The sequence below is a fragment of the Ambystoma mexicanum genome, chromosome 10 (assembly GCF_040938575.1).
Source record: "Ambystoma mexicanum isolate Mex_15411 chromosome 10, UKY_AmexF1_1, whole genome shotgun sequence".
Lineage (NCBI taxonomy): Eukaryota > Metazoa > Chordata > Amphibia > Caudata > Ambystomatidae > Ambystoma > Ambystoma mexicanum.
This window is the reverse complement of record NC_090932.1, coordinates 551,842,341-551,868,447: the sequence shown is the minus strand read 5'-3', so window position 1 is coordinate 551,868,447 and position 26,107 is coordinate 551,842,341. Positions and strand designations below refer to the sequence as shown.

General features: G+C 48.3%; 1 protein-coding gene across 11 annotated transcripts in view; it reads left to right on the top strand.

Moving 5' to 3' along the window:
* SNED1 (sushi, nidogen and EGF like domains 1) overlaps window positions 1-26,107 on the top strand; it is a 3,218,914-nt gene that overhangs the window by 2,628,605 nt on the left and 564,202 nt on the right. For all 11 annotated transcript variants that reach the window (XR_011276037.1, XR_011276036.1, XR_011276038.1 and 8 more), the window contains 2 exons: window positions 2,225-2,307; window positions 5,528-5,626. Coding sequence is in view for 7 of the 11 variants with exons in the window: in XM_069618133.1 (XP_069474234.1) it covers window positions 2,225-2,307; window positions 5,528-5,626 (182 nt within the window). In the remaining 4 variants the exon portion in view is untranslated. The remainder of the gene's footprint in view (window positions 1-2,224; window positions 2,308-5,527; window positions 5,627-26,107) is intronic.

The following is a 26,107-nucleotide window of genomic DNA, read 5'->3' as shown; positions in this document are numbered from 1 at the left end:
TCCGCGCATTATAGATAAATAAATAAATATAAGGTTAATCTTTAGCAGTTGGTGGACCTCTGATTGAAGGGTTGTTCCTTAGATCTGTGAGAACTGTTGGATGAAAGGGAATTTGTATTTTTGGTTGAAATTGGTCTCATCATGGATATGGAGACTAACAGCAGTCTAAATGAATACCCCGTTGCCCCTCCAACCCCCGAAGTTTCTTTTCCTCTTTCAGATGTTTCGATATAAGATTGCAGCCTCATTCTAAGTCACTAAGATACTCCTCAGTTTCTTATGGTCTAGCCATAAACCTAGGGCCTCATATCCCTCATTGGTACACCGAAGGGGAAACAGGCTTTCTGCACCTTGAAGAATATTTCCAAAACTCATAATGGTATCCACACTGTCCACACTAAATGAGAGGCCAGGCCATTGCATACGCCTGTACCCCAGACCGTTTTGCATGGTCAAATGCAAGCCCAGATTCTGTTGGGGGGTAGGAAGCCTTCACATTGTTTGCCGCTGCCGAAGTGATTGGGCTGGGGATAACCTAAAGAAGTTGTTTACGTTTTTGTGCAGCTGCAGGCCCCCTTCAGACAAGTGTGTATCAGGCCAACTCCACTAAGGAAGGGACCAGGCCATTCTGTATGCCTAATCCCTGGATCACTTTACTCACTAAACTACAGGCCTAGACTCACACCAGATAGCATTGTGAGGCAGAAAGCTGCTTCATCATGTGATCAGCCTACTTGGGATCTAGAATGAAAGTACCTTGGGCTTTGCCTGTTTGGTGCGAGTTGGCTTGCCCTCCTGCCCACTTCACCCAGAATGCTGTAGGCCTGAAAACATGACGGATCTGCTTTTGTGCATCGACACAGGTTCAAGTTGATCCTGGGATAGTGTAGAATACATGTGTAAAATGCACACATGAAATCTGTACGCATGCATTTTACGTCAAGCCACCACATTTCCATTAATTTGTATGGTGGAGAGAGGGTGTGGAGCGGAATTTACATTTTCCCAACCCCCCCCTCTGTCCCCCTCCCCACTTTCTACTATACAAATACACCAGCATTTGCGTCAGCATGACATTTTCATGCTGGCGTAAATGCTGTGACAGGATGATTCCACAGGGATCCATATAAACCACTGCCTGCCATGCGGAAATGGCAAGAAGTATTTACTTAATTCGCACTGTGAAGTGCATAATAGAGGTGTAAGGGGCGATTTTGCCTGCATTTTACACTTGCCTTTTGCACTTCATAGTACAAGTGACAAAAATTGCACAGAGGGAACCTGTCATCATGCCTATTGTGTTTTCCTCTGGCAGTCTTCTGGCTATGCGCCTCCCACATTAGGCCTGATTTCCCAAATGCTGAAGCTTTATTTCCTTTCTTTGGGACAAATACACCTGATCCATGTCTTTAACACACAAGACTTGTTCTCCCCCTTAAGTGATAAGCAGGCAATTTTCTCCCGCAACACTGTGCACCATGCACTATCTTCTTGGGATCTGCGAGTGGGGCCCATTTGGTTATGGGGTCCTCAAATCTGACCGTCGCTGAACAACTTGATCTAGCAGCAGGTTCACTGTTGTTTTATTTATGTCTGTCCCCACGGTTTTCCACATCACTCTGTCACCATCTTTATTCTTTCTCGCTATCCTTCTACATCTCTCACTGTTCAGGAACCGTAATGCAGCCTTTGAGGCCTACTTTGATCTTACCACTGTTTCTTTTCCTACCTATGTTCCTTCACCTTCCTCTCAAACACTTAATGTAGACAGTCATCTTAAATCTATGATGGCAAATGACAGTGCACGGACAGTAACACAACAATTACTCTGTGACCTACTTAGATAACTAACTATACCTGTGTGCCCGCTGAAGTCTGTTTTCAGATTACAGAAATACTACTCGAGTAAAAATAAAAAAAACAAGTACAATGATGTTGAACTGTTTTTTGTTGCATATAGACTAAACTAAACACAACAGTAAAAAGTTGACAGAATACAACAAAATTGACTATGACCAAACAACATTAATTAAATTAAGAGCAGAAAATGGTTATGTACGTACCTCTACTTGCTCAACCGGGAACCCTTCTACTCTGTCTGCTAGTAGACCACATAGCCTTGTAGATATGTTTTTTTTTACTCAGACAATCGGAAAGAAGATGGTGAGAGATGCAAAGGATGGATTCAATCTCTTATGTCTCACTGACTCTTTTGACTTTCTAGGTTCACAGAGTTATTGGATGGCAGAGGTCGAATTAGTGCCAGATTCAGTAGTTTACCGAATACATCAGTCACTGTTCAGACAGGTATGTATAACATAAACCCAAGGCCCTAATCTGTGTTACTCAGTTAATTAGTTATATTTTCAGTTCTGTAATTATATGGAGTGGTTGCTTGGACCTCAAATTTGAAGTCGTTTCTGTGCCACATGTGTACTCAGCGCAGACACCTAGTTTATGTTTGTTGACACCCTAATTGAAAGTGGTGCAAAGTGCATTAGGTGATGAGAATCGAGTTTGGGAATGGCTGAATTGCCCTACTTGCAGTCAGCCCATCTTTGAAGTTTATGCTTTTTCATTTTGCTTGTCAGACCTCTAAGGCAGTGGTATTCAAACTGTGGGTCGCGACCCCCTAGGGGTCCGCGGGTGCATCCCAGGGGGGCCCTGAGAGCTCAGCATGAAAAAAGATTTTTTTTTTTTTTTTTTTTTTTTTAGATTGGGAGAAATGGGCAGGGGTGGCCCACATGGGCGGGCTGAAGCATGAAACTGTCTCAGGCAACAATGAAAAAGTGGCCCACAGTTGTAAATGGATATTCATTCCTTTAGTCACAGACTGGGCCTCATTACTACTATGGCGGACCAGTAACAACGGTGCTGGTAAGCTACCGGCACCGTTGCTACCGTTCCGCCATAGTAAGAGTTGTGCTCGTGGGTGCTTGACAGCCCCCGCCAGGTCTGACCTCAGCTCGTCGGATGCACCAGCACCGTTATTAACGGTGCCGGTGCATCCGAGCTCTCCCTTCCCATTTGAGCCATATGGGGCTCAAATGGGAATGGGGATCTACCGGCACCTTCGAAAGGGCAATTATCATGTCCGCCTAACTCGGCATGACCTAGTAATTGCCCATTCGCGGGTGCCAGACCCGGATGCAACTCCAGTGGCAGCCGTGCCGGTTTTACCGGCACAGCTACCGCCAGAGTAGTTATGAAGCCCACTGTTTCAATAGTACCCAAAGGGGTGCTTTGTGTTAAAATGTAAGTAAATTGTGATATATTCAGCAACAATGGTCAACATTACTAACTGCATAGTGGCCCCTCACCCATTATGGAGGAGCTAAGGAGCCAGCCCAGTGAAACAGTGAGCACTCCCTCAGCTGCTTTATCCAGCTAATGGAGTGCTCCTGGGCTGGCTGAACTGTCAAAGGGAAACACTGTTTCCCTTTGACAGTTCAGTTTAGTTCCCCAGCCGCACATGCTCACTGAGCCATGCAAGTGCTGGGGCGTTTTGCTTCGCCAGCATTGCATAGCTCATTGGAAATGCTGGCTGGGGCACTGCATGTCTGTATGTCCGAGAGGGAGCTCCTGCGCCTCCTCGCACATACGGACAGAGCAGCTGGAGCAGCACCCACACACAGGCCAATGCAGAAGGTACGTTTATGTTCATTGTTTTTATTTAAACATGTGTATGGATGCGTTATGAGTGAGTGTATGGTGATGGATGCTCATGTGAATGATAGAGTGATTGCTGTATGAATGTGCAGCGCCTTGCATATACACATAATCATGTTCATTGTGTTAGGACCAGTGGGGCCCAGGGGACAGGGATGGTATCTTTTTACCGGACATCTATCATTCAAAACCCTCTGCCTTGTCCACAAGGCTTTCTGGGGCCTCGGTCCAAAATACCTTCAGCTATTCCTCCGCAAATACCTCCCCTCTCAAGCTCTTCGCTCCTCTACCTCCAACTCCCTCAGGGTCAGTCGTTTATCAAAGAAACGAGCTGGGGGTAGATCTCCGTCTTCGGCTGGGGCCTCCCTCTGGAACAGCGCCCTGCCACTCTAAAACTTGAGGAGAACCATCTTTCTTCCTGCACTTATCAGACCTACCCTGTCTGCTGCCTTAAACGTAGCACTTGCAAATTGCTGGCTGCACTACCACTGTTTGTTGCCTTTATTATTTATTTATTGTTATTTATCTGTTTCTCCTCTGCTTCGCACTTTCCACTTCTCCCCCCTTCCATGCACTTTTCCCCTCACACTTGCGCGTTCTCAATGTCACTGGGCCTAGTAAGATCGCTGTTTTATTCTCCTCTGTTCCCCTCCCTTGCCTTGTCACGCTCTGAAACACTTGTGTACGAGCGCGATAGAAATAAAATATCAATGCCTGCCCCCTGGACTCCCAGCAACAATTGCAAACTGTTTGGCTATTTACCCATTTTTTGTTAAAAGTATGCTCTACAATGCAACATTTTAACCTATTATTTAAAAAAAAATTCACAGGGGGAAACCCCCCCGAACCTCCCCTTAATGCCCCTCCACTTAAAAAAGATTCACCAGCCGCCACTGGCCCTCAGACTGTGTTGGGAACGGGATGGGGGAACCGAGGGACTATGGTGGGAGCACAATGGGCGGGAACCATGGGATAGTGATGGGAGCAGAGTGGGGAGAGCCCTGGGTGTGTGATGGGGTGGGGAGAGACCAGCGACTGGGTAGGAGTGGGATGAGGGAGCCCAGCGACTTTGATGGGAGCAGGTGACGGCGCGCAATATATACTGTCCATTTGGCATTTCTGGGGGGTCCCGACCTGCCCAAATTTTGCTCAGGGGGGCCCTGGCCAAAAAAGTTTGAAGACCACTGCTCTAAGGCATTATTGTTTTATCCAGGAAATCATGACAGCACACGCCAGCACTGTATACATCTGTCCTTAGCAGGGGTTACTGTGTCCTGTACTATGGCTTTCTAGAATGGCAGGTTGGGCCTTGGGGAAACGGGGGTGCCCCTTGCTACTTATGCCACACCCAATGTATGCTAGGGACTGTGCCCTAAGAGTGTTCATGCCCTTGGAATCGGATACGTACTGTCCCGCAGGTGCTCAGAGCATGGCTAGGGATTGTGTGCTGTATTCTAAGGCTGCTCAGATTCATGGTAGAAGATTAGTGGTTGCAGCTCCTTCGTGTTCTGCCCCCAAATGAGAATGTGGCTGCTTTAGCAAATGCCTCATACACTAAGCAGGGACAGTGTGTTGACCTATAGGTGCTTAGGTCACGGCCACGCATTGGGCTCTACATTCTATGGGTAGTCAGACATAAAGGAATGCATATGCCACAAACACAACAGTTTGGTAGATTAAGGGTTGGGAGATATATCATATGTTACGCTGGACCAAGTCATGAATGAGTGCTTCTTTTCAGCATTTGGTTAAGCAGGAAGAGCAAGCTATATGTCATCAGCATGCAAGCTTTGTGGTGAAAGGAGTAGGCATTACTCTGAATGGAATCCTAACATTGTATTTCTTTGGTTGCCTACAGAGCCTGCTGCTTCTATAAAGATGGAAAAGCTGGAGGAATCAACCAGTCCTTTCAGTCTGGCTTTGCAGTTTTCAAACAGAGCAAACAACAAGAAAAACAGTGAGTTTTGTGTTTGAGGGTGCTGTTCTTATGGATGTTGTCTTTGATACCCAGGACATGATCCTTGCTACATCATTCAGCGTATGATAAGTGATAATGCTGAGCTGAATTCTTGGTCCTATGTTTTCAATGGACAAACAAAGAAAAAGATCGTTTTCGAATGACGTGACCGCACAGCAGTCATTCTAAATCGATCTTTCAGCCCCGGACGCACACCGCAGGGGCTGTCAGTTGAGTGTGTGCGTGTTTTTGTGATCGTATTTGTGCCGATTTGGTGTGTGTTGTGCTGGGAAGGGCTTAAGTGGGGAAAATGGGGTTTGGGGTGGTCAAACCCCTCGTTGAATATAAAATCCGGCGGGCGAGGGTGTGGAAGTGGATGGAGTCATCTTGGGGAGATGCGGGAGGGGGCTGGTGGGGGTAGGATGTGATATTGCCGCATTTAAAAGTCAACACAAAAAGGGCCGGAAAATCAGTCTTTTCTTTGTGTTCGGTCTTTTAAATGCGGTAATATCACACAGAGCCGAATTCTGTGCTTTCCTGCATACTGTAACTTTGATAAGCCCTTTAAGGAGATCGACCAATGACACATGTGACAGAGTAAAGTTGTTCAAACAAAGGTTTTTATTTACGTGCCCATCAGGGGTTGGAACAACCACCTATTGGAAATAAAAGGACATCTACAAATGAAAAGGGAGGTCGTAATGCAAACAGTGGGGTAGTCTTCAGATGTTCAACACCTCCAATGGAGCAGTTCTGAATCATAGATTTGAAACCTAGGCCCTCACTTCCCATTACCGGCACACATTCCGGACCATCGCACTACGAGAGGGAATGCCGGTAACAATGGCTCCGGCAACAGCGTATACTGTGCCATCGTTGCTGGTAACACAGGTAACGGAAACTGCGGGACCCACGTGAAGCAATGCCGGAAACCCTGAATTTCCCAGAAACACTGGCCCAAAAATGCTGGTGCCACTGTGAAAACCGTACCAGAAACACTGGCACTGTGGAGCAGGCAGTAACCAGGCCCAGGTGTATAGGAATAGGCCACAGGTGCACTCAATTGACCCAGCTGCACACAATGAGCACAGGGACTGCAGAAAAGGACCGCACACACCCTCCAACACAACCATGCTGCCACTTGTAGCAGCAGTCATGGACATGGAGGTGCTGCATGCAGGAGTGCCGCACTATGAGCTCGAGGTGCAACAGTCTCAACAGGCCGACAGGCAGTGGAGGAGGAGGATGAGGATGCTGAGGAACAATGGACAGCCATTTGTGCCCCAGAGGTGTGCACCAGTGCCATGCACAATGGCCAAACCCTCGTCCCTGACTGACAGGCAGACACACTACCGCCTGAACAGAGAGGCCATCCTTGCAATAGTGGACCTTCTGTGTCATGTGTCCCAGCACATTGCCCTTCCAACGACACAAGCACAGGTGAACGTCACCAAGATCCGATTCCGTGCCCTTGCAGGCATGCCTAATGTATTGGGGGCACTAGACTGCACACACATAGAGCTAGTGGCTGGCCACACCACAGAGGTGGTGTATCGGAACAGAAAGCTGTACCACTCTATGAATGTGCAGGTCATCTGTGATGCGCACATGCTTCCCGGGATCAACACATGACTCCATGGTCCTGCACAATAGCATCGTGCCTGGGTACATGGCGCGTTAGAGTGGACAGCGGACCAGGCTATTGGGTGAGTCAAAGGATTAACACACAAACCACATTGCCTGCGTACTGGGGGGGGGGTGTCCACTGTCACCAGTGCATGGCCCACAGGCACCATGCAAATGCAGGGGCACAATCTACATGCTAGAGTGGGTGCCCACAACTGGCATGTACCACATGAGTACACAGAAGGACACACCAGCACAATCTGGCCACGGATGGACAGGCACATGTAATGCACCACACGTACCAGAATTCATCACTCCCATGTCACAAATCACAGCATATCCTCACTATGCCCCACCCACCACCACCAACCCGTCCCTGGCAGTCAGATCCCACACATGCCCCGACCAGCATTATCTGTCACATGGTGCACCAAGGTGATTGATGGGCCGCATGCAAACAGACCCAGATGCATGTGTCACACATCCACATCACAACATGCATGCAGATTCCAGTCTTCTCAATGACATGGCCCACCCTCTGTCCCTCTCCATTCAGGTGATTCCGGCTACCCCTTACTACCATGGCTGATGACCCCTGTGAGACATCCATAGAGCCACAGCAGCGTACAATCGTGCCCACATCAGAACAGGGGTAGCAATTGAGCAGACCTTTGGACTGTTGAAGGCACGGTTCCGTTGCCTTTACCTCTCTGGGAGGGCACTGCTGTTCAGGCAAGTGAAAATGGGGAAGATATTCCAGGCCTGTGCCATGTTGCACAATATGTGCATCCGACGCAACATTCCCCTGCCTCCAGATATGGACATGCCTCCGGCGGACGATGATAATGACTGCGAAGAGGATGCAGCTGCATACATGCGAATACGCCATCACAGGGATGACAGAGATGGGTGTGCAGTCTACCAGGAACTCATTGAGAACTACTTCTGAACACACAGCACCTGCACATGACCCACACACTGCACGTGAATCAGTGCACAAAGAAAGCACACCTATACACATAATGAATGTCTGGACATGAATTCATATGCAGAACCATGTGTATTTTTGCTTGAACAAACAAGAAATGTGTGGCCCACCATCCCCTCCCCACCCCACACCCCCAACTACCACCTCCCCAACTACCCCCATAACTAACGCCTCCCCAACTAACCCCTCCCAACTACCCCCCACTGACCCTCCCCGACTAAGCCTCCAAAACACACCATCTCAAAACCACCCCCTAGGTAGCAACAGTGTCACATCATGTCTGGAACCGGCTCACTTTCATGGCTTAGTAACACCTGACCAGCCCTTTTGAGGTGAGCCTGACAGGTGCAGGGATCTGTGCCTCAGACTGCTCTGTTGGGAGCTGGCAGGCGTGGTGCGGGTTGGGGGTGGGTCTGAACCTGCCATGTCTCTGCGCTCTAGTGCCACCTACAGGGAAAGGGTTAGGGCCGCAGCCAGTGCCCTCACGAACCCTCTGTGCGAGCAGGACCGTCGTGCATGATGATCATCCCAGGGCACGAGCACGCTTTCCCGGATTAAGCTGGTCTCCTCCGCATCAACCTGACCTCCTCAAGGTGCCGGCACATGAGTCCTGCTATCTGCTTGTGCCATTCCTCAATGCACTGCATGCGTGCATCCATGTCTCTGATGCTGGGGGTGGGTGGTGGAGGTAGGCTGTAGATGTCAGAGGGGCTGAATGAGGGATGGTGGTAGGGGGTGTGTTCAGATATGCCCTCTTTTGTGTCCCCCGCATCCTGTTTGGCAACGTCCTTGGTAGACAGGCCCATGTACATGGGAGGCTTGTGTGTGTGTGTGTGTGTGTGAGGGGGGGGGTGGTAATGGCTGTCCTGTTAGTGCCTCTGTTGGGGCAGCAGGAGTTGCGTCAGGGGCTGCATGCTGTGCCTCTCTTGGGGCAGCAGGAGTTGCGACAGGGGCTGCAGTCTGTGCCTCTGTTGGGGCAGGTTGCATGCTCATGGGGCCTGTGCCTTGCGTGGCTGGTGCTGGTGTCACCTTTGTACCGGTTTGGCGTGGCGTGGCCCTCCTGCTCTGTGTGCTTGTCCATGAGGTGCTTGGTCCACCTTGATCGTTGCCACATGATGTGCCTGTGGGGGTGAGATGGGCATGCCGTTAGTCACCTCTGTGCCATCCTATGGCCTTGCTACATGCAGTTCAGACAGCGTTTGACATGATGCCGGTGTATGCTGTCTCGGGGGGATAGCTCAGGGGCAACGCGCTCGCCTTGAAACAAGACGACATGGAGCACCACAGGTTCGATCCAGGGGTCTGCGCTTAGAAACCTCTGGGAATTAAGCGCGTTATAAATAACCTATCTTCATGCATTGAAAAATCATATGGCGCAACTACACAAGTGTTACCAGGCTCCACCAGCAAGAAGGTGGGGGACAAATTAAGCGATACGGCCATTCAGGGCCTTGTTTCCTTGTCACCATGCATGTGCAGCGAACAATGTCGTGCAGGGGAGGGAGGAGGAAGGGTACCGAGATGGGAGGGGGTGTATTGCAGGGAGTGGGGGCTACAGGAGGCTGGGGACATGTTGATGGGAACCACAGGGGCAGGTTCAAGTGATGTGAGTGGGAGAGGGGAGTACAGTGCAAAGGATGGGGTGGTCCAGATTCCAGCTATCCCAGGCAAGGGTGGCCATGGCCAATTGCCGATGAGGGATGCTGGGGGGTGACTTGTTGAGGATAGGCTGCCACCAGTTTGACTCATGGGGGACCAGGCCCCAGATAGCCTTGTGTATGGGGCAATGGGGTCTTGCAATTATACATTGCAGTCACAGGGAGCATGTGCAGTGATTCCAGGGCTGGAGGGAAGTGGTCCCTGGGCTTGGGGCCTAGGTTGAATCATGTGGCACTATTCTGGATTTGTATGGGGGGCAAAGGGAGATACGGGCAGAGTGAGGGAAGTCTGTTGCTGTTTTCAGGCCCAGTGGGAACCAGTGCACTGGAGCCATTGGGCTTCTGGGGGTAGTAGAGGTGGGTGCCTCTGAGGTGCTGGAAATCAGACCTCTTGCCATGGTCTGTGATGTGTAGATGCGAAGTGTGGGATGAGTCAAAGGTGATGCCAAGGTCTGTGGGCTCTCTGGGGTGTGTGGGGAGGGAGCCCATAGAGGGTAGCCAGGGAGTGGGTGTGTTGCAGGGGGCAGGAGTCACAATGAGGGGCTTCTCTGTCTTGCTGCGATTGAGGCAGGGATCATCAGCAGAGCACGTTGTATGATTAGCAGTCATTCACTCATGTATGAGGGAGGATGGAGAGGTAGTACAGGATGGGAATTTGTAGGTGGGTGGTGTGTCATCAGCATTACACTGGGAGTGGGGTGCAATTGTGGTGATTGAGTGGGCCAGAGTGGCAAGGTTGGTGTTGGGGAGCCACAGCGTTTGAATGGTGCCCAGAGGAATGACACAGGTGGTGCGTGAGGTGGAGGTGTAGAAAGGACACTATTGCACTTAGGGGTGTTGGTCTGCCAGGTAGGAAGTCAACCATGCCAGGATTGGATGTATGCGAGTGCGCCACGGGTGCACATTGCACATGGTGCATGCATGCCACCTGGGGGGGATAGGGTGCCTTGTGTATGTATTGGTTCTCTTGTTGTCAATGCCTGCACATGTACAGTACTTAGGTGGGCATATGTGTGTTTGGATGTTGTTTGGGCATGTCTCGAATGTTGTGTACTGCATTTGCCTACCGGCAGTGTTTGTTTTGGTGTGGCACGTTGTACTCACCACCCTCTCTAGGTGTCCCTAATCCAGCCTCTGCTGCTCAGACTACTTCCATCCCTTCACGGTGCAGCTCACCTCTACACTTCTTCTCCAATGGCATGAGTTTGATAGGTGTGCCTGTCCCACCGCCAGTGGCCAGGCATTCCTTGTGGTGGGCTGACAGCAGGTTGTGCACCCTTAGGCAAAGGTCACCCCACCGCGTGTGGCAGTCACGTACTATGCAGGGTACAGGTGCCATGGCTGACACCTTCTAAGCCAGATCCTCCCAGGTGGCATTCTTTCTGATTTGTGTGCTGCGGCGGTGGTGCATTGCAAACAGCTCTCCAGCATGTTGTACAATGCAGTCTGTAATTATGGTTAGCTACTGCCCAGTGAAGCGCGGCTTCCACTGCCATCTTTCAGAGATGCGATATGCCATGCCTGCTAGTGCAATGCCAGTGTCTGCATGTGCGGATGACAACAGGAACTGGGAGAATTTTAGTGGATTGTGTTTTCCAAAATGGCCATCAGCGAATGTCCTGTTCCCGTGGTGACGTTGTTTCTGGTGCCAGTGTTTCCGTTACCACTGTTTCTGCCAATGGCATGCTGTAAACGGTGCCCTGGGTATTGTTGCAGGTGGTGCTACCAATTTGACACTAGTTTGACAGTGTTTCCTTCATGCCGGTTGCACCGTTACTGGCATGCCGGAATGCGCACTCCTGCAATTCCCCCTGGCTGTTCAACCAGTACCTGGCACTTCTTGCTCACTGCATCGCCGGTCTCTGTCCCAAATTCCAGTGCTATGCGGATGATACCCAGCTCATTTTCAGGCTACCCTCGGCCTCCTCTTCCCCTTCCCTCATCTCCGACTGTCTTTCTGCTATCCAGGAATGGCGTGCCACCAACGACCTCTGCCTTAATGCCAGTAAGACTGAGATTCTACTTATCGGCACACCCACTCCCTCCTTCCCTGCAGCTCTCTAGCCGGCCTCCCTTGGCCCTCTTCCTGCTCCTACCTGCAAGGCAAAAAACCTTGGGGTCATCTTCGACTCCACACTCTCTTTCTCTCCTCACACATCTGACGTCTCTAAGAAGTCACACTACCAGCTACACCTCCTCAGAGGTATCCTTCCTTTCCTCTCCTTCCCCCAGAAGCTCACTGTCTCCAGAGCCCTGGTTCTCTGGAAGCTGGACTACTGTAACAGCCTCTATCTTAATCTTCCTGGCTCTACTCTCCGCCCTTTGCAACTCATCCAGAACAGGACTGCAAGACTTGTCCTTGGCCTCAAGCCCAGGGACCGTATCTCTCCAGGACTGAAATCGCTACACTGGCTCCCAGTGGCCGCGAGGATTAAGTTCAAAACCCTCTGCATTGTCCACAAGGCCTTCTGGGGCCTTGGGCCAAAATACCTTCAACTCTCTCTTCCTAAATATCTTCCTTCTCGAGCTCTTAGCTCATCCACCTCCAACTACCTCAGGGTCAGCCGCTTCTCCAAGCAACGAGCTGGGGGTAGATCTCTCTCCGCAGCAGGGGCCTCCCTCTGGAACAGCTTTCCTGCCTCCCTGAAACTTGAGGAGAACCATCTCCGGTTCTGGAAGCACCTCAAAACCCGACTCTTTGCCTCCGCTTTCTCTCCCTCTCTCCCCTGCTAAAATCACTGAACCTGCACTGAATCTGCAACTGGCCACTCACCGATCTCGGTCCTTGGCCCTGCCACTCTTCCCTGCACTGCCTACCTGCACTACGGGACTGTCTCTGTATCCTACAGCCCCTTCTCCTGGCACTTACCTTGCACTTGCCACCAGCTGGCCCTATTATTTATCTTGTATTCTACTAACCATGTACTGCACTCTCCTTGCACTTGCCATCAGCTGGCCCTATTACTTATCTTGTATTCTACTAACCATGTACTGCACTTCCCCTCTCCCCTTCCCCTTGCACTTTTCCCAGTCCCCCTACCCTTGCACTTGCACGATCTGAATGACACCTGGCCTAGTAGGATCGTTGTCTGTTCTCCCCTTGTTCCCCCCCTGCCTCGTCGCGCCTTGAAACACTTGTGTATAGGCGCGTTACAAATGCCATATCATATCATATCAATGTTGTAATGTGCCAGTGATTCCGTGGTTACGGTTGCCGTAAACAGTACCACTGGCTCCACTGAAGCACCAGCAAAATACTGCCACACTTGTAATGAGGGCCCTAGTCTTATAAACCATTGTTCCTCAAGGACACTTAGGGCCTCATCACAAGCTGGGCTATGAGTTGGGTGGAAAGTTGGGGATTCACCTCCAGCTCTGAGCTGGGGGGTAAATCTGCCGAATTCCTCCCCGTTTTCGGCGCAATTGCGGCAGCGGTATTAGCATTGCGGTAATCGCGCTGAAAATGCCCCATTGAGTCCAATGGACACAGTATAAATTGGAACTTACCACTATATCACAACTCAGGATCTGGCACTAATAGCACCGGACCGAGTTGCGGTAATGCTATTTGCATTGGACAGTACCCCGGTGGATTTACCGCTGGATACCACCCACTTGTGATGAGGCCCTTAGTCTAAAAACATAGTTTAATGATTTGGGCAAATGTAATTGCAAAGCTAAATGTAACCAATCCTCAGCTGTCTCTAGTGTGAGCAGTCAGAAATGAGATGCGGACTCAAAGTAGTAATATTCTCAACATCAGACATCTTTATTAAAACAAAAGGGTTGTATGAAAGTCTCTCTGTCCCTATCCTAGCAAAGGTTTCCCTACCTAGGAAACCAAAACTATAGATCAGTCTGTGTCAAGTCGTCAAAAACGTACAAACTGTCCTTGTGTCCAAAACATTCTAATTTGACCCTCACACTAGAAATGTCCAACTAAGGTTGCGAGGAAATATCTTAAACTTATACTTAGCAAAAAGTGTTCATAATCAAAACAAATAAAATAATAAATCAAATAGAAGTAACTTTCTCCAAGCAGAACTCATTGGATCCAGAGGGTAGTTCCCTTCCCCTGGATGTAGGTAGAATGGTGAAAGTGTCTCTTACAAATAACAATTTCTTGAGGATAGCAGAAAGTGTCTTTCAAACAACAATTCCTCTGAAAGGGTGAAAGTGTTGTTTCCAAACATCAATTCCTTTAGGATGGCTTGAGGATAGCAAAAAGTGTCTTCCAAAGAACAGTTCCTTTAGGATGGCAAAAGTGTCTTGTTCAAACAATAATTCCTTTAAGATAGCGAAAGTGTCTCTTTCACAAAATAATTCTTTCAGAATGGCAAAAGTGTCTCTTTCAAATGATAATTCCTTAGGATGGCATAATTGTGATTGGTATACTCCTTTACCATGTGCTTTGAGTCTTTATACAACGTTGATGGACTCCTTGGTATACACCCTACCAGGACTCCCTAGTAGACTCTTCCATTCCTCTGGTATACTCTCCTGCCATGTATCTTGCTATAGACTTTGAGTGGATTACCAGGTATGCTCTTCTGCAAGGAATCCCCTTTTGGGTTATGTAGATCCCCTGGTATACTTCTCTGCCAGGCATCTCCCCGTCTAATGTCCATGGCCTGGTGTGTTCCTTTCACCGGGACTTCTTCAGTTTCAATGTTTTCAGGATTACCTGGTATACTCTCCTGCCAGGATTCGCCTTTTTGGGTTATATAGATCCCATGGTATACTCCCCTGCCAAGTATCTCCCCACAAATGTTGAGTTGCCTGGTGTATTCCTTTCACCAGGACTTCCTCTCGGATTAATTGGGCGGAACGGGTTAACGGGCTCCGCTAATGGAGGCAGGCCCGTTAAACCCGACCTGTGAAATTACGAGGTCCCCTCAAAGGGACCCGGTAAGGACGCCTGGTAAAACCAGGCGTCGTTACAGGGTCCCGCTAGGGCAAGAGGGAGCTAACAACGGGCCGCTTGTAATCGGCTCGTTGGTAGCGCCCTCTCCCATTCCCATTGAGCCCTATGGGGGCTCAGATGGGAAAGGGGAAGGTCTGGGTCCGGGTTCCCACAGGGAGGAATTACCGGGCCCTCCCTACTCGGAATGGCCCGGTAATTCCCCATTCTGGGAACCCGGTAAAGGAGCCCGGTTTGGCAGCAGCCATGGAGCTAACAGCTCCATGGCTGCCGTGAAACTCGTAATGAGGCCCATTGTCTCTTAACCCTACACAATTGCATCACTTTACAGTGTTTCTATTTGCTTGGGGTATGACTTGTTCCAACTTCCCCCACATTGATATTGCATATATGGGAACTTATTCAAGTTCTGCTGCTTTGCTTATTTCTTTACAATTCACTTACTCAGGATTACCCTTGCTCCAACTTTCCCCACATTGGCATCTGATATATGGAGACTTGTTCAAGTTTTGGTTTTGCAATTCATTTGTACGGTATTCAAATATTCTTATATGTTTTGTTGGCTTATATGCCTGTCGGTACGCCCTGGGGTCCCCTATGGCTTTGGGTGAATTCGCTGGTGTGTTTCGTAGCATACCCAACAAATGACACGTTGTCTCGATGAGGCTGCCTCTCTGGAACAGCCTCCCTTACTCCCTGCCTTGGTCTCCCTGCAGCTTCAAGCTCACTGCCGGCTTCTGTCAGCGACCGGGATCAAATACTGCTGCCTCTGAGTGTGTCTCCGGTAGCTCTGCTGCTGCTGCCAGTGTTCTGGTAGTCCTCCAGCGATCCCTGCAGTGTCTATCCTGGTTACGCCCCATGGTGGTAAACAGCTTGGATGATTGCATGCTGCTTTCTGGACTTGTCTACCTTCTCGCTTTCCTTTGGTGTGGTCCTCTCACATACTGCTTCCTTCTCCTACTCTCGGACAGCATTGTTAAATGTCCTGTGCACTTGTGATCTTCCAAAACAGCTGGAGACTTCTTCAATCTACATCAACTAATCACTCCTCTTCCTCGTCACAGTATCTGCAGCCTTATGGGAGATGGAGTTCACATAATGTCTAAGGTTTCTACAGTGATTTTGTTCAGAACTTTCACTTAAGAAAACATTAGAAACAGGAGATATTAGGTTTGTGTTATATATGTGTGAGGCACGAATGGTATCTCGAATAGAGTGATTTCCAAGAGGGATTTATATGATGACAACAAGTCAGATAATATTTCTGGTTCCGCAATCACTATAAGCATGTCGTCTGCGAACGCCATTGTTTTGTGTTCTTCGTCTGGCATTGCTATACTTCTATCCTGATCCGAATCCCAGAGCCGAGCCAAAAGGGGCTCCAGATAGATAGATAGATAGATAGCATATAAAAGAGGGGATAGGAGGCATCTTTGTTTAGTACCCTGTGTTATTGCAATATTATTCGATAGTGTCCCATTTATAACTGTTCTAATTTGCGGAGAATGATAATTAGACCGCACAATTTGGAGAAACCCTGTGCCCATCCCCATGTGTTCCAAAGTCTGAAACAGGAAGTACCATTCAACTCAATCGAAAGCCTTTTCGGCATCCAATGATACCAATACCGCTGGGGTGCGTGTTATGGCCGTTCTTTCCAATAAACTTTTCAGAAATTAGCATGTGTCTGTTTCGGGGAATACCACCAACTTCGCTTCGTTCATGGATGTTTGTAAGATACAGGGTTAAAGTGGCTCGAAATTGTTTATAGAATTGTGCTGGGTAACCATCTGGTCCTGGGGCCTTTTTCCTGGGTAGCAATTGGATCACTTTCATCACCTCTCCTTCCTAAATTTCCCCTTCCCACCTTTCCCTGTCCTCATGTGTACTACTTGTCAGGGTTACCATCTTCAGATATACCGCTTGTCTTCTTCCATTTGATTTGTCAGAGTTATATAAAACGCTCTCTTCCTAAATACTCTTCATTTAGAGTCCTCCGCTCGTCCTCCTCCAACTCTCTGCAGGTGAGCCGCTTTCACAAACAGATTTGGGGGCAGATCTTTATCCTCTGCAGGTGCCTCCTTCTGGAACAGCCTCCCTGCCTCTCTCTGTCTTGAGCTTAAGCACCTTAAATTCCGGAAACTCCTCAAGACCTTCCTCTTCTCTTCCTCCATTTCTCTCCCTCTCCCTTGCTAACCTCTGTTCTTTTCTCTTCACCCTCCTTCCTCCTTCTCCTCCCTAACTCTGTTCAGTTTTTGCTGACTGGTTGCCTGGTTCACCTCCAGAGCCTTAAGGGACCAGGTTCCCCCGCCAGTCTTTGCACTTGCCTCCGGCAAGCTGCACTATGTTCAGCATTACTGCACTTTCAACTTTCGCTCCATGAGTGGGGCAACCTCTCTCTGCACTTAACCCGGGGCCCTGCTGGACTGGACGTAATTGTCCCCCCCACCAAACTACCTCCTCACCTTCGTCTGTATGCATGCATGACCTGAATGTACTAGGACTAGTAAGTTTGTCTGTCCTGTTGTCACCCCTTCTCTGTCCCCCCTCTCTAGCATAATCAAAACTGTAACATTTCATGCACTTGCACTAGGAGAAATGCCGTCAGGCCTAGTATGCTAGTTTTTTCTGTTATAGCATTCGGAAACTTCAAGGCCTAAGAGTGTTTTTCTATATTCTCTTGCCCCCTTCCCGCCTTGAAGCGCTTTGAAGCACTCCACCTGTGTATAAGCGCTGCATAAATAAACAATAAATAAAATGTGGAATAGAAATCTCTAAATATTTGCTGAATCCCTTCATTGGCAGTCTCATATCCCCCTTCTGAACTTTTTAATTTCAAAATCGTGTTGGCACGAGCCCTTTCTTTTAATTGCCTATATGTTTTGTAAATAGTAATTCTTTATTTATTTGTTTAGTTGTCTTTTAGTTCACAGAACTATTACAACTTTGTTTCATAAAACGAAGAATGACACACAAATAATGATCATAGTTAATGTTTACTTTTCATTAACAATTCAATTCTTAAAAATAATGTATACTTCACAAAATCATTGGTTACATACCTAATATCAGTACAAGATAAAAATCATCAACCTATAATTAGCCTTCATGCAACATGTAAACTTAGATGTAACACACATATTTACAGTTTCCAAAGTTACAGCTTAACTTCCCCACTTCTGATAGTAAAGGTACAGAGGGCCAAACTTTGTATAGAACAATGTGTAAATATTCGTATTCAGAGTTCAATCACCTACTCCAAAAGTGATCAAACTGAATAAATGACATGTAATGTACATAGCTCTCATAATTGAGCAAATACTGGAGTTGTAACGTAGGGCATCCTGTCAACACATTTCGAAGGGATTGTGTCCTCCGACGTATTCCTTATCTTAGATAGAAATCCTTCAGCTTTGCTGGCCTCGGAAAATTTTTTCGCCAGAGGGCGCTGCGCGTCGATGATCGCCGAGTCGATGACCCTCGACGGCCTCCGTGCCGACGTCGACGTCATCCTGCCTATAAAGGCCGCGCGCAGCGTCCGTTGCTCAGTTCCGTTTTTCCGCGCTTCGTTGTGCCTCGGAACACCGTTGCTCAGTTCTCGTCAAGATAACGTATATAATAACTAACTATTTACCTCGATATCGATGGCATCCTCCTCCGACCCGACGACCCCTCGGTCCGGTTTCAAAAAGTGCCGAGACTGCGGGAAGAAAATGTCGTTGACGGACCCTCACAGGGTCTGTTTGTGGTGTCTGGGAATCACGCACCAGAGTTCGGAGTGTGAGGAATGCCTTTCCATGACGGCGAAAGCCTTGAAGGAGCGTAGGGGGAAGCTCGAGAGAGGTAGGTCAACTTTAACTTCCTCGAAAGCTTCTTCGGTAGAGTCGAGACGTTCGTCTCCTCACCATAAAAAACACTCTCGATCTAGATCACGAAGTGGCTCCCACCACTCGTCGACATCGAGACACTCGAAGAAGAGACGTAGGAGATCCCCTTCGTCATCTTCGTCGAGTTCTCCTGAGAGAGTTCATTGCCCCACAAAACGCAGCTCGCAAGCTGAGTGGGAGGAATTCAGGAAAAAGATGCTAAGCGTCTTCGAGAAAGCGGCCTCGTCCCCCTCGAAGACAGCTGAGGGTGATACCCCGGGTAAAAAACCCAAAAAATCTAAACGCCGCGAGTCGCAGTACCCGGCGGAAAAGTCAACCCGAAAGCGCCTCGAGCCATCGGGAGATAAAGCATCATCGACGCCATCGTCGAAAACTCCTTCGAAACAGAGGTCGGCGCCATCGACGCCGTTGTCGAAGGATTCATCGGCGCATCAGTCGATCGAGTCGACGCCGACGTCGACGCCGATATCGACGCCGGTGAAGGAAAGAACCACGGCTACTCCACAGCCAACGGTTAGACAAAAGACCTCCGACTCGACGCCGAGAACGTCGACGTCGTTCTCGAGCAGGACTCCGATCCTTTCGAGTTCTTCGAGGCCTAGTACACATTTCTCGACGCTTTTCACGGCGCCTTCGAGTACTTTCACGTCGGTGTCGACGACATCGACGTTTTCAAGGCCTGTGATGATGGCTCCTTCTGCATTGGAAATGGGGTTTATACCATTCCAAAAACCAATGTATCCCCCTTTAACCTCGATTTTTGAGGAAAGGGAGGATTCAGACCAAGATATTGATTTACAGAGGACCACATCACCAGAGCCAGAGACTTTCGCCTCTGAGGAAGGAAGATTAAAAAATCTTCAGGATGCACTTCAGGAAGCTAGTGGCTTGGACACTTCTCCTGAAGCAGAATTTATCAAACCAGACCCAGGAGAACATGCGGAGACTCCATATAGAGCTCTGATGTCTAGAATCATAGAATTTATGGGTTGGTCTGCACCTTCTCCTGCCTTTCAGCAGGATGACCTCACTGACATACTGGACAAGGGCCCACAGGAGGATCCTGTGGTTCCATTTCACTCTGCTCTACAGAGAAGGATTTTGACAAACTGGGAAACGCCAGAAATTATCCCGGCAGTAAATAAAAAACTGTCAACAAAATACAGGGTGGCTAGTTCTGACCCTGAATATTTGTCAAAACACCCTACTCCTGAGAGCTTGGTTGTACAGGCTGCAACCTCATCAGGCAGCACATCTGCATACCCCACTGCTCCGCAGGATAGGGATGACAAAAAGTATGATGCCATGGCTAAGAAGGTTTTTTCTGCCTGTAGCATGGCGTTAAAGTCTATTAACGCGACCTGTACGCTCGCTAGGTTCAGCCACACCCTTTGGGAGTGCGCTTCATCAGCGGCTGACTGCCTCCAAGAAGGAGAGGAAAGGGACGCATTTTTAAACATCATCAGGGATGGTAAAGATGCGATGTGCGAGACCCTACAAACTGGCCTAGATTCTGCTGACAGTATCAGCAGGGCCATGGCGGCAAGTACCACAATCCGCAGGCATGCGTGGTTGAGGAAGTCTGGTTTTGCCTCTGACGTGCAGACCAGGCTTTTGAATATGCCCTTTGACGGTTCTACCCTCTTTGGAAAGAAGGCGGATGACAGTTTGGAGAAACTGCAAACGTCCAAGGCAGCAGCCAAGTCATTGGGAGCTGCTATCCGTCAGAATACCTTTCGTCCTTCGGGATCATCGTGGAGAGGACGGTCCTTTCGTTACTATTCCTCATATGGAAGGGGCAGGGGACGACCGGCTCAAAGAGGCCAAGGAAGATTTACCCGTGGTGGACGGGGTAGGGGAAAGAAAGCCGCACCCGCAGGAGCAGGAGCCACTTTACCTTCGGCAACTGCATCAGCCGCTTCAAAACCACTCTGAGGTCTCCCCTCACAGAACACCAGTAGGGGGCAGGTTAACTCACCATCTGACGGAATGGCAGGCTATTACGTCAGATGCTTGGGCTCTGGAGACAGTGGCCCAAGGTTACTGCCTGCCCTTCCTACATATCCCTCAGAGTCATCCACCGGGGAACAACCCTTTGAAGCTTCCAGATCCGCTCCTCTTGCAGGAGGTTTTAGACCTGCTAGAGAAAGGTGCCATAGAACTGGTACCTGTAGCGGAAAGGAACAAGGGTTGGTACTCCCCCTACTTCATAATACCGAAGAAGGACGGAGGACTGAGACCCATCTTAGACTTACGGGAATTGAACAAATTCCTCCGAAAGGACAAGTTCAAGATGGTGACTCTCTCTCAGATCCTTCAGGCCCTCCAGCTTCAGGACTGGTTGGTATCTCTAGACCTCCAGGACGCTTATTTCCATGTGCCGATCCATCCCAGGCACAGGAGATACCTGAGGTTCGCAATTGGCAGCTCTCATTATCAATTTCGAGTTCTGCCATTTGGGCTAACCTCCGCCCCGAGGGTCTTTACCAAGCTAATGTCGGTTGTGGCTGCAAGTCTAAGGAGGGAAGGGATTCATGTCTACCCTTACCTAGACGATTGGTTGATCAGAGCTGTATCTTCGGAACAGGCTCAGAGACAATTAGATTATGTTTGCCACTTCCTTCACAAGCTGGGCTTCTCCCTCAATTTAAAGAAGTCACAGATGATACCATCACAGAGACTCCAATTCATTGGAGCAGTCCTGGACACTTCCCTGGGAAAAGCCTTGCCACCAGAGGTGAGGGCTCGAGATATTCTGCAGATGGTCATCAGATTTCAGAATGCCCAATATCTCCCAGCCTACGACTTTCTGAGGTTGCTAGGCCTCATGGCATCCTGCATATTCCTCGTGCCGGAGGCTCGCCTGAGAATGAGATCCCTCCAGTGGGCACTGAGAACTCAGTGGTCACAGTTCTCAGGAAGGATGACAGATCTCCTTCGGATCCCGGTCAAAGTAGCCCGAGACCTTCAGTGGTGGGCCTGTCGGGAGAACATCCTGAAAGGAGAAATGTTTTGGCAACCATGGCCGGAGATAACAGTAGTCACGGATGCCTCACTCACGGGGTGGGGAGCTCACGCCAACGACTTGACCATCAGCGGTCGTTGGTCTCCATCGGAGTCCAGACTACATATCAACCTGTTGGAGCTGAGAGCCATCAGACTAGCTCTGAAGGCTTTTCTGCCGTCTGTACGGGGAAGAAACGTCCTAATAATGACGGACAATACAGTGGCCATGCACTACCTCAACAAAAGAGGAGGCGTAGGCTCACTACCACTGTGCAGAGAGGCGATGCAGCTCTGGTTTTGGGCAATTCAGGAAGGAATCTCTCTATCGGCAATTCACCTAGCCGGAGAGAAGAACTTGACAGCGGACGCTCTGAGCAGGCAGAGCACAGTCTCTCACGAGTGGGAGATAGCTCAGGAAGTCCTTCAAGAGATCTTCGCCCTTTGGGGAACCCCTCAAGTGGATCTGTTCGCCACCAGTATCAACAGGAAGTGCGACAGATTTTGCTCAAGGGAATTTCCCCCGAGAGGAGCTCTAGGAGATGCGTTCGTAGTGGACTGGGAGTTCCCACTTCTGTACGCGTTCCCTCCGGTCCCTGTCATTCCTCAAATGATCAGGAGGTTGAGAAGGTTTCGGAAGACCATGATCCTAATTGCCCCGGATTGGGCCAGGAGAACGTGGTACCCGGACCTTCTAGACATGTCCATCTGCCCTCCAATTCGACTGCCATACAGAGAGGATCTTCTCTCGCAGAAGGAAGGTCAGGTTCTCCATCCAGCCATCAAGACCCTCAACCTTCACGCTTGGTGTCTGAAAGGTTGAGGTACAAGGATTGGGACCTTCCGGATGATGTTATGGAGGTGTTGCTTTCGGCCAGAAGGCCGGCAACTAAAACTCTATACCGCTGCCGTTGGAACAAATTTTGCAGCTGGTGCAGAGAAAAGAATATTGAACCCTTTTCTTGTGGTACACCTATGGTGTTGTCATTCTTACTTTACCTGGCTAATTCAGGCCTACAGGTTGGCACAATTAAGGGCTATCTCGCAGCGCTATCAATCTTTAAGCGCACTGCAGAGGAGCCTTCATACTTCAAAATTCCATTGGTAATACAATACCTAAAAGGATTAACTAATGTTTATCCCCCGAAACCTTTTCAAGTTCCCTTATGGGATTTAAACCTAATTTTAAACTTCCTAAAGGGTGCCCCTTTTGAACCACTACACTCTTGTTCATTGAAGCTTCTCACCCTCAAAACTGTTTTGCTAATAGCATTGACATCTGCTAGAAGGGTTAGCGAGTTGCAAGCCTTATCGTGTAAACCTCCACATACAATCTTTTACAAGGACAAAGTTGTTCTTCAGGTGAAGCCTAACTTCCTCCCGAAGGTAGTCTCGGAGTTTCACATCACTCAGAAGATTATATTACCTTCTTTCTACCCTCCTCCTCATCCGGGGAAGGAGGAAGAGAGACTGCACAGGCTGGACCCTAAGCGAGCCTTGAGCTTCTATATCAGCAGATTGGCTAAGATCAGACAAGCAGACCAACTCTTTGTAGGTTATGCAGGACATAAGTTGGGCCTTCCAATAACAAAACAAACCATCTCCAGATGGATTATTTTAGCCATTCTGGAGTGCTACAAATTGGCAGGAAAGGAGCCTCCTCAAAATCTAAGGGCTCATTCTACCAGGGGTATCGCAACATCCTCAGCCCTTCAAAGAGGGGTGCCAATTCGAGATATATGTGCGGCTGCCACATGGTCGTCCGCACATACATTTACCAAATTCTATAGCCTGGATTCCTCCTCTAGTCAAGAAACTAGATTCGGCAAGGCTGTGTTACACTCTGTCCATTCTGGAAGGGTAACATAACTTTTATTACTCCCGCCTCCAGTCACAATACCACTGCTATGGGAGTCTATCTAAGATAAGGAATACGTCGGAGGACACAATCCCTTCGAAGAACTAGTTACTCTTACCTTGTAACGTTCTTTCGATGGGATGTTCCTCCGACGTATTCCTTATCGACCCTCCCATCCATCCCCGCAGTATGACTTCCTGTGGGTTTGCAGCCTATGCTCCTTCAAGGTGATTAGTCTAATCCAAAAACATTACTGGGGACTACAAAACGGAACTGAGCAACGGACGCTGCGCGCGGCCTTTATAGGCAGGATGACGTCGACGTCGGCACGGAGGCCGTCGAGGGTCATCGACTCGGCGATCATCGACGCGCAGCGCCCTCTGGCGAAAAAATTTTCCGAGGCCAGCAAAGCTGAAGGATTTCTATCTAAGATAAGGAATACGTCGGAGGAACATCCCATCGAAAGAACGTTACAAGGTAAGAGTAACTAGTTCATCTCACAGTTTCTACATTAAACACCAAATTACACATTCTACAACAACGGTCATCAGTACTTAACTTCCATTGTGTTCCGTATGTTGCTTTCACAGGAAGTTGAGTCGTACACATAGACAGCCTGAATTTACGAACAAGTGGATCAGGGCAACAGATGAAATACATTTGGGGGCGTACGTACTTGTAAACGATCCCCTCAATGTACTTATAATTGTGTAATTCACTAATTCGCACAAAGTTACCTTCCCAATCCTGCTGTTTTATTTTAGTCTTAAAAGCATATTTCATACGCTCAAAGCTGCCACAACGGCTGCGTTCAAGGGACAAATCAAGTTCTTTAAAGTGCAACCCGCAGGCATTGTCATAGATGTTCCAATTATTAATTTTATCTAGTCGGGTAACTTTTAGTCCAATATTACGAAGCAATTCACTTTCAGGATGGCATATAGCTTTCAGGTACAAAAGACCTTGCTGTTGTGCAACTATAGATCTCAAGGATTGGAGGCCCAACTCAAGTGTAATATATTGTACTGGACAAGCAGAGGGCAAGCACAACACATTTTGCCAAAAATATGCTTCAATCTTGTCCAGCCAATGAAGGTTTTTCATCGATAGTGCTTCCAATCCATATGCAACAACAGGGATAAACCATTGCCTGTAAAGTATTTGAATCCCCTTCAGAGAGTACCCGGCATAGTTATCAACAAATCTCTTAATGAGAGTTGTAATTTGCTTTGCACATCTGGTCTTGTCTGCAATCAGCAAATTATACCCGATCTTACAACTAAACAAAACACCAAGGTTCTTATAGTTGCCAGTATATTCAATATTACCCCACAATGTTTTCATTTGTGGTTTATTAATTTTTCTGTGGCCAAACAACATAATTTTGGTCTTTTTTAGATTGATTTTAAGGCCCTATTCATTGGCAAAACAACCCAATTCTTCCAACATTGCTTTCATTCCCCTGTAAGTGTGATCTATAATAAAAAGGTCATCAGCGTACAGTAGAGCAGCAACCATAAAATCCTAGAATTTTGCAGGGCAGTTTACCTTAGATGTCAGTTGGTGTATTAAATCGACTAAGTATAAATTGAATTTCAAGATGATAGGTTATTTATAACACGCTTAATACCCCAAGGTTTCTAAGTGTATATGAATAAATGGGCTGCCAACAGAAATCCCTGCTTAACGCCTCTGTTAACTTGTGGAAACAAAAACAGGTGCCAAATAACATCGACTGGTTGCAAAAGGAATGTTTTTTTTTGTTGGAGTGGGCAACCCACACGCTCCAAGGGGATCATGTCTCCTTCACATGGAACTGGGATAACGTGTTGATATATCTTCAAAGTGACTATATGCTTCAATGGTGCACCCATAGAATTCGGATTCTGGACATAATGTGACTATGCTAAGAAGATATTGTGTGATAGGATTAATAGGCATGGTCCCTTTGGTGGGGGGGGGGGATTGTTTAATCCTTGTTTAATGAAAATCAATTAAAAAATTGAATACAAATAAAATATCACCCATTAGGCTTTAAACATCTTCTGGATGTGTCCTAGTGCTCATTTATGCAGGTTCCTAAATGCACATGGTTAATTTCATATTGATATATTTGTATGGCACCAGTTGTCCTGCCGAGCCAAATGTAGCTCCTGGTAGCTGTTAGTTTCAAGACAACCAGGCTCTCCTGGTCTATGACCAAGAGCTAAATAGCTCCCAGCTCCCCTCAATTTCGAACCCTGCCTATTGTATAACAATCTTCCCCTGGTGCTTTCCCGTTAAGCACTTTGAACCTCTTCTGCTGTAAATGGGGATACCAGTGTGGAGAGCCCATCTTCCCATAGTGTCACTAGCTCTATTCCCCTGAGGTACTCTGCTATCTCTGCTTCTCAGTGGTAGTCTCAATTTGTCTCCTCTCATCTTTTACCCCTGTAACCCATCGTTCCACTCTTTGTGCTTGCAGCCTTGCTAGCAACAAGGCATTAGCCTTATCTCCCTTCTCGTAACATTTCTGTTTCAATAACTTCAGCTTCCTGATA